At 45.2% G+C, this 17,302-nt stretch overlaps 1 protein-coding gene across 1 annotated transcript; it reads right to left on the reverse strand.

The window, feature by feature from the left end:
• Positions 1-1,586: 1,586 nt before the first annotated feature.
• On the reverse strand, positions 1,587-13,465 carry bicc2 (bicaudal C homolog 2). Its single transcript, XM_023989762.2, has 19 exons — positions 13,085-13,465; positions 11,551-11,597; positions 11,060-11,129; positions 10,795-10,874; positions 10,537-10,698; positions 10,313-10,366; positions 10,011-10,205; positions 9,076-9,348; positions 8,791-8,922; positions 8,237-8,426; positions 8,004-8,143; positions 7,370-7,554; positions 6,676-6,871; positions 5,352-5,391; positions 4,012-4,175; positions 3,037-3,256; positions 2,618-2,781; positions 2,317-2,416; positions 1,587-2,199 (listed from the first exon to the last, which is right to left on the reverse strand). Exons 1-19 carry the CDS (start codon positions 13,443-13,445, stop codon positions 2,069-2,071), a joined length of 2,904 nt encoding a protein of 967 aa, XP_023845530.1. The 5' UTR covers positions 13,446-13,465; the 3' UTR covers positions 1,587-2,068.
• Between the last annotated feature and the right edge of the window lie 3,837 nt (positions 13,466-17,302).

Consider the following 17,302-nt stretch of genomic DNA (forward strand, 5'->3'; position numbering starts at 1 on the left):
GCAGGGTCTGTCATAGCAGCCAAAGAAAAATGGGTCCGAAACAAAGCGTTTCTCTTTCACGCCTACGTGGCCTGCGGTGTAAGTGACACGGTCTTTATAATCTTTTTTATTTAACATTTATTTAACTAGGAAAGTCAGTTAAAAACAAATTCTTATTTACAATGATAACCTACTCCGGCCAAACCCTAACCCGAACGACGCTGGGGGAATTGTGCGCCACCCTATGGGACTCCCAATCACGGCCGGATGTGATACAGCCTGGATTCGAACCATGTACTCTACGCCATATTGAGATACCATGCAGGCTAGGGACACGTCAGAAGTTATCTAGGGATAGCAACTATAGAGAAAAAGTGTGTAGGACTATATCAATCATGAAAGTACCAAATAATCCATCACCCCAAAAAATATAATTCTTATTGGCAGTACATAACACCTGCAAATGTGGCCTTGAAACACGCCTCTTGCACTGAAATGCAGTGCCTTAGACCGCTGCTCCACTCGGGAGTCAAAATAAGCGGGGATCATCTCTCCCAACCCAGTCCCCCCACATCCTCTCTCATCTCTCCTGGCTCTAGGACCAGGCAGGCCGACATATCTGCACTCTGAGTGGATACGGAGTGGCTGTCACTCCCCGGGGCTATTTTCATCTGGTGCGCAGTGTGACTGATGATACATGCGACGGCAGCGCCACCGGTGCGATGAGCAGCAACCAGCCTGATTTGGACGTGTAAAAAAAAAAAAAGTGGTACTTTTTTGCTTTGCTCTGATTTTTATAGGTATTTTTTGTATCATTATGCCAAATGTTTATCAAAGCCATGTGCACATAGCCTTATTGAAAAAATGGCAAGATAATTCTCACTTAAAATGACACCAAATAATTTCATTTTGGTATGATTAAACGCGTCAATCTAGTCTAGCAATGTCGTTTATACTTGGTCGTTGGCCCCCAGAGGCCTACGTGATCCCACCTAATTACCAATATTCTAAATAAATGAGAAACGACTCAAATACGGAGGCAATGGCTTCACGGCTGCTAACGGCTGATAAATGTAATTGGAACTTTTAGATGTGCGCTCAGGTGAGGAGAAACAATATTGAAAGGCGTTTCACATTACTCACGAGAATAAATCCCGTTGGGCTAGAATTTTTTTTGTTAAAAAAAAAAAGAATTATCAGAATGTTCATAAAGCATCAACCCAACTCCTGGCTTTCCATCTAGCTCTATTTATTGTCGTTGCTGGTTGATTTCCTTCTAAAACTTGACGTATAATTAATTAGGCCTATTGACGCAATAATGAGGGGTGGAGAACGTGACTTGAACCTACAAAAAAGCACACTGTTTGTGACGTCAGTGCCATCTAGCGATGGACCTCTAACTTATTGGAACAATATACATTTTTATTTTATTTCTTATTTAACTAGGCAAGTCAGTGAACAAATTCATATTTTGCAAATGACGGCCTACAAAATATATTTGAGTTACTGTACTAACATACAGGTCATTCGAACGAAGGTTTTAATTCAGATCAATTGGTTTTCCCGAAACATTTGGTTGAGTCCTCGGGTAAAAAAAAAGAGGCGGCAAGTTTTTGGAAACGTTTAATAATCATCTCTAAATAATATCATCATACATTCTAATTTTTCCCTTGTAGGTTTATGTACAATGCATATATGTGGTTAACAGTGGACTTCAACCCGCAACACACAGAGTAGTGGAACACATGCTTGCATAAGGCACTATCTGGGGAGAAGAGAGGCCAATAGAGAAGAGAGAATGTCTGTGACAGTCCACACAGTCACATAGTTTGTATGAATGCTCAGCGTTCCTTTAGACAATACTGGAGTCTTCCCAATGCTTGGGTCCCTCTGGTCTCGAGGTTGTTGGGACAGGCTTTGGGTAAAGGCTGCTGGTGTAGGGCATGGCAGTAGGAGGAAATTGCCCCTCGACACTGATCTAAAGTCATTTTTGGGTTTGCCACCAAGGTTAGGATATGTGGAAGCCAATCTGATCGGGGATCTGTTTTTACAGGCAGTTCTACCCAGGTTAGGCAATGTTGTGTGGGGTTCACCAGTGGTTTCTTTGAGCAGCGGTGTCCTCATCTATGATTCGTGGGAGCCGGCCACTTGCCCCACCTTCTAGGTAACCTGGCTTCACAGCAGGCGTCTCTGACAGTTTCCTTTTGCTTTTGTTTAGGTCTGGATGTATGGATGGATGGAGAGAGAGAGAAAAGAGAGAGAGAGAGATGATCTATACATAAGGTGTCCCCATTAAAAAAGTGTGTTGGTTTTATATGGTGTTTACCGATCACTCACCTGAGATGGCCAGTAACATCTTCCTTCTCGCTCCAAACGTGGACACTCCCACCTCTTTCAGATCCTCGTCAGACAGAGTCAGGAAAGTCTGGAAATCAATCTGCAGAAATAGGGGCATGAAAACACAGTTACTCAGACAGTACATAGATGACTGGATGCTCATTGAGTCATCCTCTGTGCCACTGAAAACATCTTAGCCAGTCCTGCCTATGTAGGCTACTTCAACAGATAGAGGAATGACCTGTTTCTCTGTGAATGTGTTACTCCTATGCCCCAGGGGGCGCTAGTTGTCTGTCTGTACCTCTTGCTGTTGGAACACGTCGACGTACTTCCCCATACCGAGCTGGCTCAGGAGCTCTGGGAGATCGTCTGTAGGCTGGGGGGAGGAGCTCCGCTGGCTAGCAGTCAACGCCCTCACAGAGGACATGCACTCAAAGTAGTTACTGCAGCTCAGGAAGCTCTCCGCTAGGGGTCAGAGGTCAAAGGTGAAGAGGTCAGGGAGGAATGGGGAGAGTAGGGGAGTGACAGAAGGAACAGTTACGACAGAAAGCATGACAAAGTCTCTCTCACATCTTTCTATAGCTCTCAGATGGAAGACATTTAAAGCACAGCTTTGATACTGACTACATTGAAGATCAGCCAGACATTGGAATTGCATTTCATTCAAAGTTCTCTTTGTAGACACACCCTCTCTGTTAAGAGACACACAAAGAAACGTACAGGTTTTATCGGTTCGGGGTCTGTTTGTTGAAGACGCAAATGCCGGGAAGGACGACGTGGAGGAGAAGGAAGAGGAGAAGTTAGAGGGGGAGGAAGAGGAGGAGGAAGATGGAGAAGGGAAAATGGGGGAGAATGAAGAGGATGATCCACGTCTGTCACGCCAGTTCTCTGAATTACTGCCATTGGACACTTTTTCCTTTGCATTCTGCGGGCCCCATGTCTACATGGAGAGAGAGAGAGAGCAAAAGGCAGAAAATAGTGGGAGAGAGGATGGGGGAGAGATGGGGTTTAATTGCATATATTCCGCTTGTTTATACTCCCTTCGCTTTGTTCCTCACTTTTCCTCCAACCCCCTCTCTCACTCACTCTCTCCTCTCTCCCTCCCTGAGGATGAGTGGATGAGACAGGGTGGTAATTGGTGCTCACAGTTTCTCTCCGGCTCTTGGCATTTCTCAGTGCAGGAAAACCAGTCGAGCCAAATAACACTGAGAATAATCATATTCCTAAACAAACTCTCACCCAGCTCAATGCCTCTCCAAGCTTGCAAAAAAATAATAATCAGGCGGAACACAGATACGCACTCCTAAATCCCCTGGCGCAGAACAACACAGAAGTCATCAGACAGTTCCCACTCGTATCTGTTAACCCAAATTAGCGTGGTGTTCAGTGGCTGTCCACAGAGCATTTAGCGAGGCCAGCTGCTTGACGGCTGATAAACCAAGAGGACAGGTCACCAATACAGCCCATTGAAAATGGATCGTTGGTTGATGTAAAAGCAGGTAAGATGATAACCCTAGTACAGGTGAAATAGCATCACAGGTGATGCTGGTTTAATGCTGGTTTAAACCATTCGGGCCAATTTTCCCCAGGTAATCTAATAGTAGCTAGTAAGGTGAGCTGTACCTGTTGCTATCCAGGGTTTGTCAGGTAGGGTTTATAGGGATTCTAGTACAGGTAAGATATTAGCAGTTGTACCTGTTGTTGTTGGCCAGTGTTTGCCAGGTAAGGTTTGTAGCTGCGTCGGCTGACGTTGCGTAGCTCCTTAACAGCCTCGGCAGGCATGGACTTAGAGAAGCCCAGACCACTCCAGGTATCAGTGGGGGTCCGAACCTCTGTCACCACCGGATTCCTCTGCATGGCTGGGAGAGTAGAGATAAAATACATCTCACACACACACACGTAGGCTGCGTTAACACAGGACGCCCCATTCAGATTTTTTTGGGACAAATTATTGGCTCAAGATCTGATCTGATCTGATTGTTCAAATGACCAGTTATTGGCAAAATATCAGAATTAGACTACTTGTGTAAACGCAGCCATAGACAGATCAGATGGACACACACAAAAACAAACACACACATAACTTACTCTAAGAAACATACACACCAAGTTATAAATATAAATCACTCACAAGCAGACACAGTGGTTTAATTGGTAAGCCGTGGTTGTCAGGTGTTGAATAATGCAGACAGAGAACAGTGTTTAATTGTATTTCATTTAACAGTGTTTAATTGCACTGATACATAATACTTAATGAAGAATCTCATAGGCATAGACGCTAAACACATTGAAATTAGTGTGAGAGTGTGTATTACAGGATCCATGTAGGAGTGTGTGATGTGTAAAAAAAAAAAACGGTGTGTGTGTGCGTGCGCACGTGTGTGTGTGTGTGTGTGTCTAGCTCTCATAGATAGACACATGAGTATCGTAATGACCACGAGGCAGATGGCTCATTCAAACTGCTAATTCATAATCCCATAAAGCAACACTGAGGGAATTTAGAACCATTTGGCTAAAGATCCTCAGAATATCCCTCATTTTGAATGATGGTAAAGTGTGTGTGTGTGTGTGTGTGTGTGTGCGTGCATGTGTGATTGTGTGGCTGAGAGTGTATCAGACACCAGAGTGTGTACATTCAGTGGGAGTAGCAATGATCCTCTATCTAACTTTGGCACGGTGCAGCCCATAAGTGCATCCCCTCCATCACCTCTCTGGCAATGTGCAGCACGTAAATAGGTCCTCTCTCTCAAGGCTCTGGCTCATTAATGGGTTCCCTCCGTCACTGATCTGAATAACAAACACGAGCTGCCTCGTCTCTCAATAACAGACAGTGGCAAGTGACCCATCCCAATGATATGCGATGAAAGCTAATTTGGCCAGGTGCAGCTGCTAAATGGGTCCCTCTTGGTAGGACTCCTCTGCAGGTCCAAAAATACCTTTCTGTGTGACTGAACCCTGGACAAACCAAAAGGATGTTTTTAATGAGCTGGGCATCTGATCACACAACAAGGCAGAAGCATTTAAAAAGGTCTAACCTCTAGTTGCCAGCAGTTTCTTCATCTCATAGTCGTAATCCTGCGATAAAGCGTAAAGGGGATGAAGCTGGTAAAGAAGGGAGGAAATGCAGTTAGGTTGTTCTGTGACTGATGTGTTCTGGAAGGGAACCTGATTTACTGAGAGAACAGAAGGTGACTCAACCTGGTACTTCCTGTTGTTACCGTGGAGATAAACGTTATCCCCATGGTAACCTTTGGGGCACCAAGTGGACAAATAATGGCAAAATCAACATCTACTGTAGCACAAACACACAAAACGTGAATTGCGTTTTCACACAAAATTGCGTGAGGCTCAAAGAAAGCAAAGGGGTCAAATTAATTGGTGACACAGTTTACAGAGTCACATATAACATGCTCCTCTATATTGCTCTGGGGTTGTTTCATTTCTGGCTGGGGGGGAGTTGGAACTCACCTCAACCATGACCAACGTGCAACAAAACCATCATTCCTTGATGCATCACAGAGAGTATCCTGAGTCTGAGTCATGTCCCTCCTCAGGCTGTTCCGTCTCTCATGCCTCCCTCCTTCCATCTCTCTCAGGCTGTTCTGTCTAGTATCACTCCTCTCTCCATCGCTCTCAAGCTGTTACATCTCTCACATCATCCTCCCTCCATCTGTCTCAGGCTCTTCCGTCTTTCACTCCTCCCTCCTTCCATCTTTCTCAGGCTGTTCCATCTAGTATCACTCTTCCCTCCCTCCCTCCCTCCATCTCTCTCAGGCTGTTCCGTTTCTCACTCCTTCCTCCCTCCATCTCTTCCCTCCCACCCTCCCTCCATCTGCGACAGTACAGCAGTAGTGAGACTAAGGTCAGGTCTGAGCCACATAGCGTGAAGGCTGTTTGTAGGACTCACTTAGCTAAGGAGCTCACCCAAATAATCCAAAGGGCTGTTGAGACCTGATACTGGAGGGAGGGAATGAATAAATTCCATCCCTTTCTGACATGACTATTCATCATGAGAGTATTAAACAGCAGCANATTTACTGAGAGAACAGAAGATGACTTGACCTAGCGCGTCCTGCCATTACCGCGGAGATAAACATGTTATCCCCACGGTAACCTTTGGTTCAGGGGCACCAAGTGGACAAATAAGGGCAAAAACAACAACTACCACAAACACAGATTCTTCAAATTTGATTTTGTAAGACTCAAAGAAAGAGGTCAAATCAGTTGGTGAGACAGTCTACAAAGTCACACCGTGTGACACATAATATGCTCCTCTATATTTCTCATTCAGGTTTTTTTTTAAAGTTCTAGCTGCAACAAACCTGTTAACAAATCATTTGAAATCAGAGGGAGTCTCACCTCGTTCCTTGACACATCAGTGAGAGTGTCCTGAGTCGGAGTCAAATCCCTCATCAGGCTGTTCCGTCTAGTGTCACTCCTCTCTCCCCCAATCTCTCTCAGGCTGTTCCGTCTACTATCACCCCTCCCTCCCTCCATCTCTCTCAGGCTGTTGCGTCTCTCACGCCGTCCTCCCTCCATCTCTCCGTCCAACAGTCTGCAACAGAGCAGCGGCAGCGAGACCAAGGTCAGGTCTGAGAGGTCAGGTCTGAGCCACAGAGTGTGAAAGCTGTTTTGTAGGACTCACTTAGCCAAGTAGCTCTCTCAACTAATCCAAGGGCAGTAAGGAACATTGAGACATGATACTGGTGAGAGGGAATGAATAAATGCAATACCTGTACCTTTCTGACATTATTATTTAGAACGAGTGTTGCTAAACTGCAAAAAATAACCCTGCGGTTCCAAATTCTCTTGTTATTTTCCAGAGGCAATATTAAAAAACAGCAGAACAAAAGGCTAAACATCTACTAAATTAAGATAAAAATGCAAATGTTTTGTTTTATAGTTTTTCATTCCCTTCTGAAAAAAACAGGGGCTCCTATCTAAGATCAAATCCACAGATATTTGGGCCCATCCAACCAAAATCCTAACCTCACCCATTGTGTCTAGGAACAACTTAATGTCACAGTACACTCCCTAGTGTGAATGTGTTCACCTCATGACCTGGCCTGTTGAGTGGCGTCTCCCCTGGTTGAGGAACCTGCACACTTCAGGACCCTGGAGGCTGCTCCTCCGACTCATCATCCTGACCTGGCTCATGACATCACTCAGCTCTGATGTCATCGAACCAGGGCTCTCGTCCTCGTTGGACAGGCCGGACGGATCCTCGTTTTCTGGGATCTGGGTAAACAGAGGTGATCTCATTGGTCAAACCTGATCCTACTGATCCAATAGCACCACCCTTAGGACAACTGCAGAATCAAATCCCCTGCAGGGAAACGCCTTACTACTATATCAATCACAGGGGGTTGGTGGCACCTTAATTGGCGAGGACAGGCGCATAGTAATGGCTGGAACGGAATGAATGGAATGGAATTGAACTCATCAAACAAATAGTTTCTATGTGTTTGATACCATTCCATTCACTCCGTTCCAGTGATTATTATGAGCAGTCCTCCCCTCAACAGCCTCCTGTGGTATCAATCCATTATATCGCTCACTCTCTCAAATTCTCACAGTACTTCACGGAGTCTAGTACGAGAGGGGTAAATGTGGTTGTTTTTTGTAGTGTTGTATGTTAGTTATATGGATTAATACTGGGATCTGACGGTGTCCCGATCTCTCCACACCTTCTCCAGTTGCCTGCTCTCTTTCCCCTTCAGTCCCATCCTCACGTCCTCAGAGGGCGGAGTCAGGCCTGGTGGAGGTGACGGGTGGGGTTTAGATTGGGAAAAAGAGCCAATCACAGCCTCAGTGGTGGGCACTGAGCCTAAAACAAATGGAGATCAGATTAGAGATTAGAATAGGACAGGTGAAAAACAGTGATACGTAAATGAAAAGACACTAACACACACACACACACCATGGTCGGAGAGGCGGAGTTGCTGCAGCAGCATGTTGAGCCAGTAGTTGGTCAGCCCGTTGCCGGCCAACCTAGGGTCAGAGTTTATCTTGGCTGTCATGGCGACCTCGCTGGACTCCAGCCCTAGCAGCAGCCTCCGAGCCTCGTACAGACTGGAGATGTTCCTCTCCAGACCCTTTACCACCACTGACTGGGAAATGTAGTCCAATACACAACACCATGTCATACGAACCAGGAAATGTAGTCCAACACACAAAACAATGGGAGAATCTCAATTGCATACTCCTCATGTCCTCTATCCTCTCTCCTCTCTCCCCTCCTCCTTCTCAAAACCCATTGGAGGCGATGGCCAGAGGGGAGGGACCGCTTTCTCATCCAAAGGATTTTGAGAAGGAGGCGAGGAAAGAGGACGCGAGGAGTATGCAATTGAGATTCTCCCCATGTCATACAAACCAGGAAATATAGTCCAACACAGTACAGTGCTTCATCAGACACTAAAGTACCAAACATTTAGCAATAATTTGACTATAACACTTGCTATAGCACTATTGTACCTTGGCAGTCTGTTTGACTTTGGGTTTGACGCTGATGAAGACCCCCAGACTCTGCATCATCTGAGCCAGTTTACGAGGGTCTGCCTCCCCATCCTCACGCATGTCAAACATCAGACACACAGGCAGACAGTCCTGTAGAACGACAACAGAGGGTTTTCTTACGGGTCCTCTCTTAGAAAACTCTCCACAGTGAACAAGGTTCCACTTTTACCTGTAATCTAATTGTCTGTCTGGTTGAATCAAATAATCAATTTTTTAAAACCGGCAACTTTGACCGCTCCTCACCATGAGTTGCTGCCTGGCCAGACACACTCCGTCTGGGCTTCCCTGGATGAGCAGTGAGGGGGGGTTCTGTGGGGCGCTGAGGTCTGGCAGAACTATCTGGGTCTGGGTCTGGTGCATGACCCCCATGAAGTGGGCTCCGTTCTGCCCCAGCAGGAAGAGGTGCTGCTGGGAGGTCACGTCCAGCTGGGTGCTGACCACCCCCATGACCCCACCCTGACCCCCAGCCCCGAGCTCTGACCCCAGCAGCAGCTCCATCAGCACACACACTGCCTTCTGTTAGGGTTGAGAGGGAGAGAGAGAGAGAAGGAGAGAGACATAATATGACATTTGAAATGTCTTTATTCTTTTGAAACTTTTGTGTGTTTAATGTTTACTGTACATTTTTTATTGTTTATTTCACTTTTGTTTATTATCTGTTTCACTTGCTTTGGCAATGTAGACATATGTTTCCCATGCCAATAAAGCCCCTGAAATTGAAATTGAATTGAAATTGAATTGAGAGAGAGAGACAGAGGGAGAGAGAGAGAGAGACAGAGACAGAGAGAGAGAGAGAGAGACAGAGACAGAGAGAGACTGAGAGAGACAGAGACAGAGAGAGAGACAGAGACAGAGAGAGAGAGACAGAGGGAGAGGGAGAGAGAGATAGAGAGAGAGAATGTGTGCATATATAGAATCATATTAAATTAATATTCTATTTCAAGTGGAGGTTTCTCTTTATGAAAGTAAGTGTGTGTGTGTGTGTGTGGTGTGTGTGTTGGTGTGGTGTGTGTGTGTGTGGTGTGTGTGTGTGTGTGGTGTGTGTGTGTGTGTGTGTGTGTGTGGTTGTGTGTGTGTGTGTGTTGTGTGTGTGTGTGTTGTGTGTGTTTGTGTGTGTGTGTGTGTGTGTGTGTGTCTGTCTGTGTGTGTGGCTCTCAGTACATCTGTGTTCCACTGACCTTGATGGCGACGGAATTGCCCTGCAGTGCTCTAACCACACAGCAGCTGCTGTACAGTCTGGGCTGGGCCCTAAAGCTCACACTGACCCCCAGAGCCTGCGCCACCTGCTGGATGACCGGCGACGCAGCGTCCGGCAGGGCCTGGGACACCAGGGTCACTGGTAGTTCAAAGGTCAACACCAGCGGCTGAAGGTCCTGAGGGACACAGAAGAGGGAAGGGTGAGAGGTCATGATGGTGTATAGATCACATGCACAAAATAAAGATGAAGGCAACCCATGCATTAAGATGGAGAGACACCGACTCGTATCCTCTTCCTGGCTGCCTCCACCCCTTGGACAGGCCCAGCGATGGACACCTGGACAGGGGAGGCAGAGAGAGGGGAGAGACAAAATAAGATTGCTTAAGGACAATAACTAACAGGCAGTACCTGGTTGCTAAGGGACAATATCCAGTTACTAAGGTGCTGTACCTGGTTGATTAGAGACAGTTGCTAAGAAACTGTTCTGGGTTACTTAGAGACAGTACCTGGTTGCTCTTTTCTCCAGTGACATTGTGGCGGTTGGAGTCGGGGAAGTGGATGTGGCATGATGTCATCTCCATCACCTTCTTGATGTTCCCGCCCCCTTTCCCGATCACATGGGAGTGTTCTGTGTGGGCCACGTCCATCTTCAGGGTCACCTTGTTGACCTGGCTCAGGAGAACATGGGTTTAACTAACTGTATTTAGTTAGTTGACTTAATTACATGTGATGTATTTGATTATACCTCAGTTTAGGACACTCACCTTTGTCTCCAAAAGTTCTAGAATTTTCTTTTTGGCCTCTAGAACATTAGCTCTTTTCCCATCCACTTTCACATGGGGGTCTGCATTATCGATAAAAGAGACAGGATACAAACATTTAATCTAAAAGACATAGTAGCAGGCAGACTCTGTTAAATCTTTTGTATAATATTGAATATCAAGTTGTATAGGAGATTGAGACAGATTGAGACGGCTTGTTTGAGTATGGAGGTGTCAGGTGTTCTAGATCAGATAGAGGTAACATCACCTTTCTTTGACTTGGCTCCTATTTTCAGCTTGGATGGCCATTTCACCTGGGTGTTGGTTTCCACCATCACCTGCAAGACAACATGCCAGAAAAAACAGGTGTCAATATGTGTGTGAGACAGAGAAACGAAGGAGTCCGAAAGACAGGTGTTTTACCACGAGAGTAACACCAGTCCATACATCCCACACACACACACACACACACCAAAACACGTCCTATTCAGAGAAGACAATACTTAATTAGCATCTCAAAGAGGTTCATCACCGCCGTAACAATGACAAATTGCTGAGAAACAATGTCGACAGTCAGTCTGTGACCTTTCATGTTCTCTAAACAGATTTCCTCTGGTAAATCTGTAGACTTTTAATTGCATGTAGTTTCATTTCAGTGAGTTATTTCCCACATTATATGAATGTCTGTCTATCATTTGATTTATTTTATCTCCATCCTTTATTCTCAGTGTCAGTGTGACCTTCGTTCTGCATACTTACTCTCTCAAAGAACTCTTCACCTGTAAGTCCCTCTCCATGTCTAGGGGCTGAGAAAACAGAAAGAGCGGAGAGTGAAAGAGAAGAGAGAGACAAAAAGGTAGAGAGAGAGTAACTTATTGCACATAATCGGAGGTATAAAGATATACAAACACACATTCATCTAATATCAACAATAATCAGACAGGGTTACTGGTTAATGGTTTGCTTGTGTCTAAGCAACACTTTTCTTCAAAGACAGAAGTATGTGAGATCTAAGGGTCAACATTTAAACAGGGAGAGTTGAAATTTGCAGAGAAGAGGGGGGACGAGGGCTGGAAGGTAAACATGTTTTAAAAGGCCATCGCTTCACAATGACATTTACAGGGTGAGGGGGGAGCCCCCATAAAAAGCCCCCCGTCCTCTGATCGCCATGGGTTACGCTCCCCCGAAACCGAGGAATGGGCGAGCGAGCAGCATGGGGCGGAGAAAGAGGGAATGGGGGGCACCAAAAGCCAGCCCCAGAGACAGCTAATCGCGTCAAAAGTATTTCACTGACGCATGGACCCCCTACCCCACCAGAAATTAAATAACAAACAGTGTCACACTCAATAAATTGATGGAAAACAACTAGGAGGCCTATCCCTCTATAGTTATTATTCACACCCTAACGTCCCAGATCTCAGTCCCAACACAGCATGCTAACTAACACTTAGGGGAAAGAGAATATGATGTTTATCAAAAACTGGCTGGCTGGCACAGTGTGATTTGCGTGGCTTATTCACAGGACTATCCATGCAAACACCCATTCTCTCTCTCTTTTACACACACACACACACACACACACACACACACACACACACACACACACACACACACACACACACACACACACACACACACCTGTCTCTTATACACATCTAGATGTGTATAAGAGACAGCACACACACACACACACACACACACACACACACACACACACTCTATGAACAACATGAAGCCGCTCAGATACTCAGATTCTTCCACATCAAGGCTGAGATAGAGAAGTAACAGCCTCTAATTCACTACTCCTGTCAGAGTTTCCACTGTAACACAGGGGAGGAAGTTTGCCACAGACCTGCCTCTGCACTGATACCCAACAGAGACAGACACCTCCACACTATTGTCATGACAGAATGGGAATGATGATACTACAGCAACCCTGTCTGAGTCTCACGCCTGTGAATGCACAAGCAACCTTATCTCATAAATCATCAAGGCAGAAACTTTAACCATGCTTAACAACAATGACGACAGCTGCTTAATGACCTGGCAATTATATACGGAGGTGCTGTGCCAGACAGATGCTAAGAGCTTCTCAGGATTCACATTATGCAGAAGAACCGTGGACAGCATTACAATTACTGTACTGTGAAGTCAAACGTTTTTCTGAGTCAACTCAGGTAACCGTACGAATTTATGGAACGCACTATCGCGATTCAATCTTGGTCAATTTATGACCACACTGGAAGTCAATGCATAACCACAAGACCAAGTCTCACCTGTTCAGCAAACTTACCATACAGCATGGTCTCCAGTTTCTTCCTATCGATACGGAATCTCTCCTCAACCCATTCCGGGTCCGAATGTTCACCTACCACAGGCTCTGGTCCTGGTCCGGAGTTACCTCCTTCCTCCTCGTCCTCATCCTCCTCTTCCTCTCTGTCGCGGTGGGACGGGGATGGGGAAGGAAAAGGGGTCTGAGATAGAGTCTGGTCCTGGTTTAGGATGGGTCCAGGACTGGGTTCTAGACTACATTCTAGTCTTGGTTCTAGGTSAGGCTGGTATTGTTCTAGCTGGCTCAGGATGGGTTCTGGGCCGGGTCTGTGTGGTTCTATCTGGGTAGGGAGAGGAGACCTTTCCTCCGTTGTGGTGGCCATAGTAAGACTGAGAATCTGTCAGTGTGTCCAAGGAGACGGAGAGAGAGACAACGGGAGAGAAACACCCCCTCTGCCCCTCATAGCCCCCCTTACATCCCCGCCTCCACACACACACACAATACTCTCTCTCACACACACACACACATTTCAATAGGCCATAGATAGAACATGAGGAGGGGCATAGGTGGCTCATAAGAGGGGTTATAATAATACTCTATGCACTAATCCAGATGTCCTACTTTGAGGATATGACACTGGCAACACAGACAACGTCAGAAGACCTTTGAATACCAACTATACATAGGCAAGCAGACACACACATTCCATCCTGATCAGAGATGCATTTTTCTACAGAAATGAAGTGAACCCAAAGTGCCACCTCTTGTACTGAGGGTCCCCCCGAAACCTGAATGAGAGGAAGAGGGCTTGAGATTCCTGAGATGGGGGGGGTCAGGGGGTTTGGATGGGTGTAGGGACTGGTTGGGGAAGGTTGAGGGGTGGGAGGGATGGGGGGACCTGGGCGTTGAGGAACAATGCTGGGGATAAAAGAGCCGCTCCGCTAACAACCAGCTCCAGCTCTGTTTGCCAGAGTTGCCTGGCAACCTGTTTGTTTACGAACAAGCAGGCGGTGAGAAAGTCATAAACTTCAGCACAGAGGAAAGATGGGTAAAGAAAAGAGAAAAGTGACAAAAAGAGGAAAAATCCCCACTGCATTTCATGCCGCTACCTGCCCTTTTCCCTGTCCCCCAATCTCCATCCCCAAAAACAGAGTCACATGAGACAAACTTCAGAACTCAAACAGGGGTAAAACCAAGATGATTTGTTAAACACTTATGTGGTTACTACATGATTCCATATGTGTTATTTTATAGTTTTGATGTCTTCACTATTATTCTGCAATGTAGAAAATAGTCAAAATAAAGAAATACCCTGGAATGAGTAGGTGTGTCCAAACTGATGACTGGTACTGTATATAAAGTGTAGTATTGGGATGCATACTCAAAATTCTCTATATTTGACATGGTACAGGTTTCTTCTTTTTTTTAAGCCCATAACCATGTGAGTGAGGTGTATTGTTTTGTTTCAAAGTAGATTTCTTTAAGACTACCAAGAAACACTGTGTGACCCTGATTTTAGCCCACTGCAGTAAAAGGTTCAAACTAGGATGATTCGCCTGAGGAAAACTAGGCAACTCTGACGTACATCATCCCCATGGAAACTGTCTGGTTACAAGGATTTATAACTCGTTGATTTTAAGTTAGATTAAACTTGACTTCACAGTTCCAGCTCCTCTGCAACTCTGTGAAAGAGCATGAGCGTCTTCCAGTAAGAATGGTGCGTCACTGTTAACCCTGGAACAGCAGCAAAGAGAAAAGCTAACCACCACACCTGTATCCTAGGGCCAAGGGGCCTGTTGTTTCCAAGGGTCCCTAATCCCTGCCAGGAGACCCAGTGTTCAGGAATGGACCGTTTGTATGTGTCAGACACTAACACCTGCAAAATTATGACATGCATGCACTATACGTGTGTGGGTGTGTTTTTATGTTTCTGTGTGTGTGTGTGTGTGTGTGTGTGTGTGTGTGTGTGTGTGTGTGTGTGTGTGTGTGTGTGTGTGTGTGTGTGTGTGTGTGTGTGTGTGTGTGTGTGTGTGTGTGTGTGTGTGTGTGTGTGCGTGTGTGTGTGTGTGTTCCAAAAAGTCTGTTAAATATCTGCCCCCGAATTAAGATTCAAAAGGTATCTGCCGAAAGAATCGGGTGTCAGCTTTGACATGACAACTTGAGTTTGGAAAAAAAAACTAATGTTTGGTTATTGAATTACAGTAAGTGAAGTGGATTTACACCCGGTAACAGAGTTACGGTAACGGAATTACATCATGCGTCCTTGATCTGTTAATGCTACTTATGGAAATGAATGTCATTCTCGTCATGGCGATGTATCCTGAATAGGTACAGAAAGGTAGAAATACGCAATATCATCCTTTGCATGTATGGCTATTATTCTAAATGACCTCCGCACACAAACAAGACCACATTTGTAAAAAAAAGGGACAGCAGGGACTAAGATAAACTGGTTTAATGTCAGCTAGACAATGACGACACTGTTTTGCAGGAGTTTTATTGAATCCATGTTGATGTTTTCGATGGTGGCCTGGTTTGGCAATCTTAATGTAGGCGACAAAAACAGGCTAGACAGGGTGGTGAAGGAGGCCAGCAAGGTCATCAGGCTGCAACAGGCACAGCTCTCAGAGACATCCAGGAAGCAAGTGGTGAGAAGCGTTAACAATCGGTGAATCTCGAACCAGCCCCTAGCTCCGACCAACTCACTCAGAGGGCCCTCCGTTGTTACTGTTGCTGAGGACACTCCCAGAGGGCGACTTCAAGAGTGGCGAGGGGATCAAATAGAGACTCTAAAAGTCTAAGCTGTTGTGTTGGGGGGGGGGGGGCTTACTAAGCTAACATCTGGAATTGTTTTAAGATGATCCTAGCATGGATCATTTAGCTATTTGATTTAGAAGTTTAGGACGCCTTTAAGTATAAAAAATATATATATACAGTATATACAAACATTTAATTTAATAAAATATTGAATTTGGCCTTTACTGTTATAGCACATAGAAATGCAGTGAATAACACATTGATAGGAAGAAAAGACTGTAAAAAAAAAGAAGTCATAAGGAATATGGTTTTGAAGTCTGTCCTATATCTAGAAGATATAAGAAACATATTAGGTTTTTTGGACACATATTTAACCCCTTCTTTTTGTTGCCACAAAGTTCCCTCCATACTTTCAAACGAGTCCCGTGACATTAGTGGGGGTGTTAGAGCAAAGACGGCAAACACCATCATGTTCATGAGTATATCCCCTTTCCATAGAGTGGTCATAACAGTTTCCAGAGGTTTTTGTGAAAAGACCAATTTTTGGGATGTCTCATGGTTTGACAAACACTGCTGTAGCTCGGCCACCTTCAGTCGCAGATGCGGAAGGCCAACATGATATATCTAGCTTAAACTGACGGATTTTGACGGGGATTATTATGTTACTTAGACTGACGCATGGGCACGTCAATAGACTCTTAAGGATTAGAAACATACTCTAATATTATGTTAAATAAAAGCAACACCAAAATGGCACAATACATTATTTATCCATACATTTCTATTGGGCACGAAATAATCTGAAACACAACCAAACAAACAGCAAATGCATCCAACAAGTTTGTAGAGTCACACGCTTGATGTAATCATTGCGTGCTAGGAATATGGGACCAAATATTACACTTTTGACTACTTTAATATACATAAGTGAATTTGTCCCAATTCTTTTGGTCCCATAAAAAGGGGAGACTAGGTACAAAAAGTGCTGTAATTTCTAAACGGTTCTCCCGATATGAATGAAAATACCCCTTAAATTAAAGCTGACAGTCTGAACTTTAACTTCGTAGTCATTGTATCATTTCTGGAGTGCTGGAGTACAGAGGCAAAACAACAACAACAAAAACGTCACTGTCCCAATACTGTTGGAGCTCACTGTATTTCATATGTTACACGAGTTGTGCCTCGAAATCAGACAAACAAATACAGCCAAGCACGACTCCAACGCCATCATTAAGTTTGCCAATGACACAATGGTGGTAGGCCTGATCACCGACAACGATGAGACAGCCTATAGGGATGAGGTCAGAGACCTGGCAGTGTGGTGCCAGGACAACAACCTCTCCCTCAACGTGATCAAGACAAAGGAGATGATCGTGGACTACAGGAAAAGGAGGGCCAAGAACACACCCATTCTCATCGACGGGGCTGTAGTGGAGCAGGTTGAGAGCTTCAAGTTCCTTGGAGTCCACATCACCAACAAAC

The sequence above is a fragment of the Salvelinus sp. IW2-2015 genome, linkage group LG6.2 (assembly GCF_002910315.2).
Source record: "Salvelinus sp. IW2-2015 linkage group LG6.2, ASM291031v2, whole genome shotgun sequence".
Lineage (NCBI taxonomy): Eukaryota > Metazoa > Chordata > Actinopteri > Salmoniformes > Salmonidae > Salvelinus > Salvelinus sp. IW2-2015.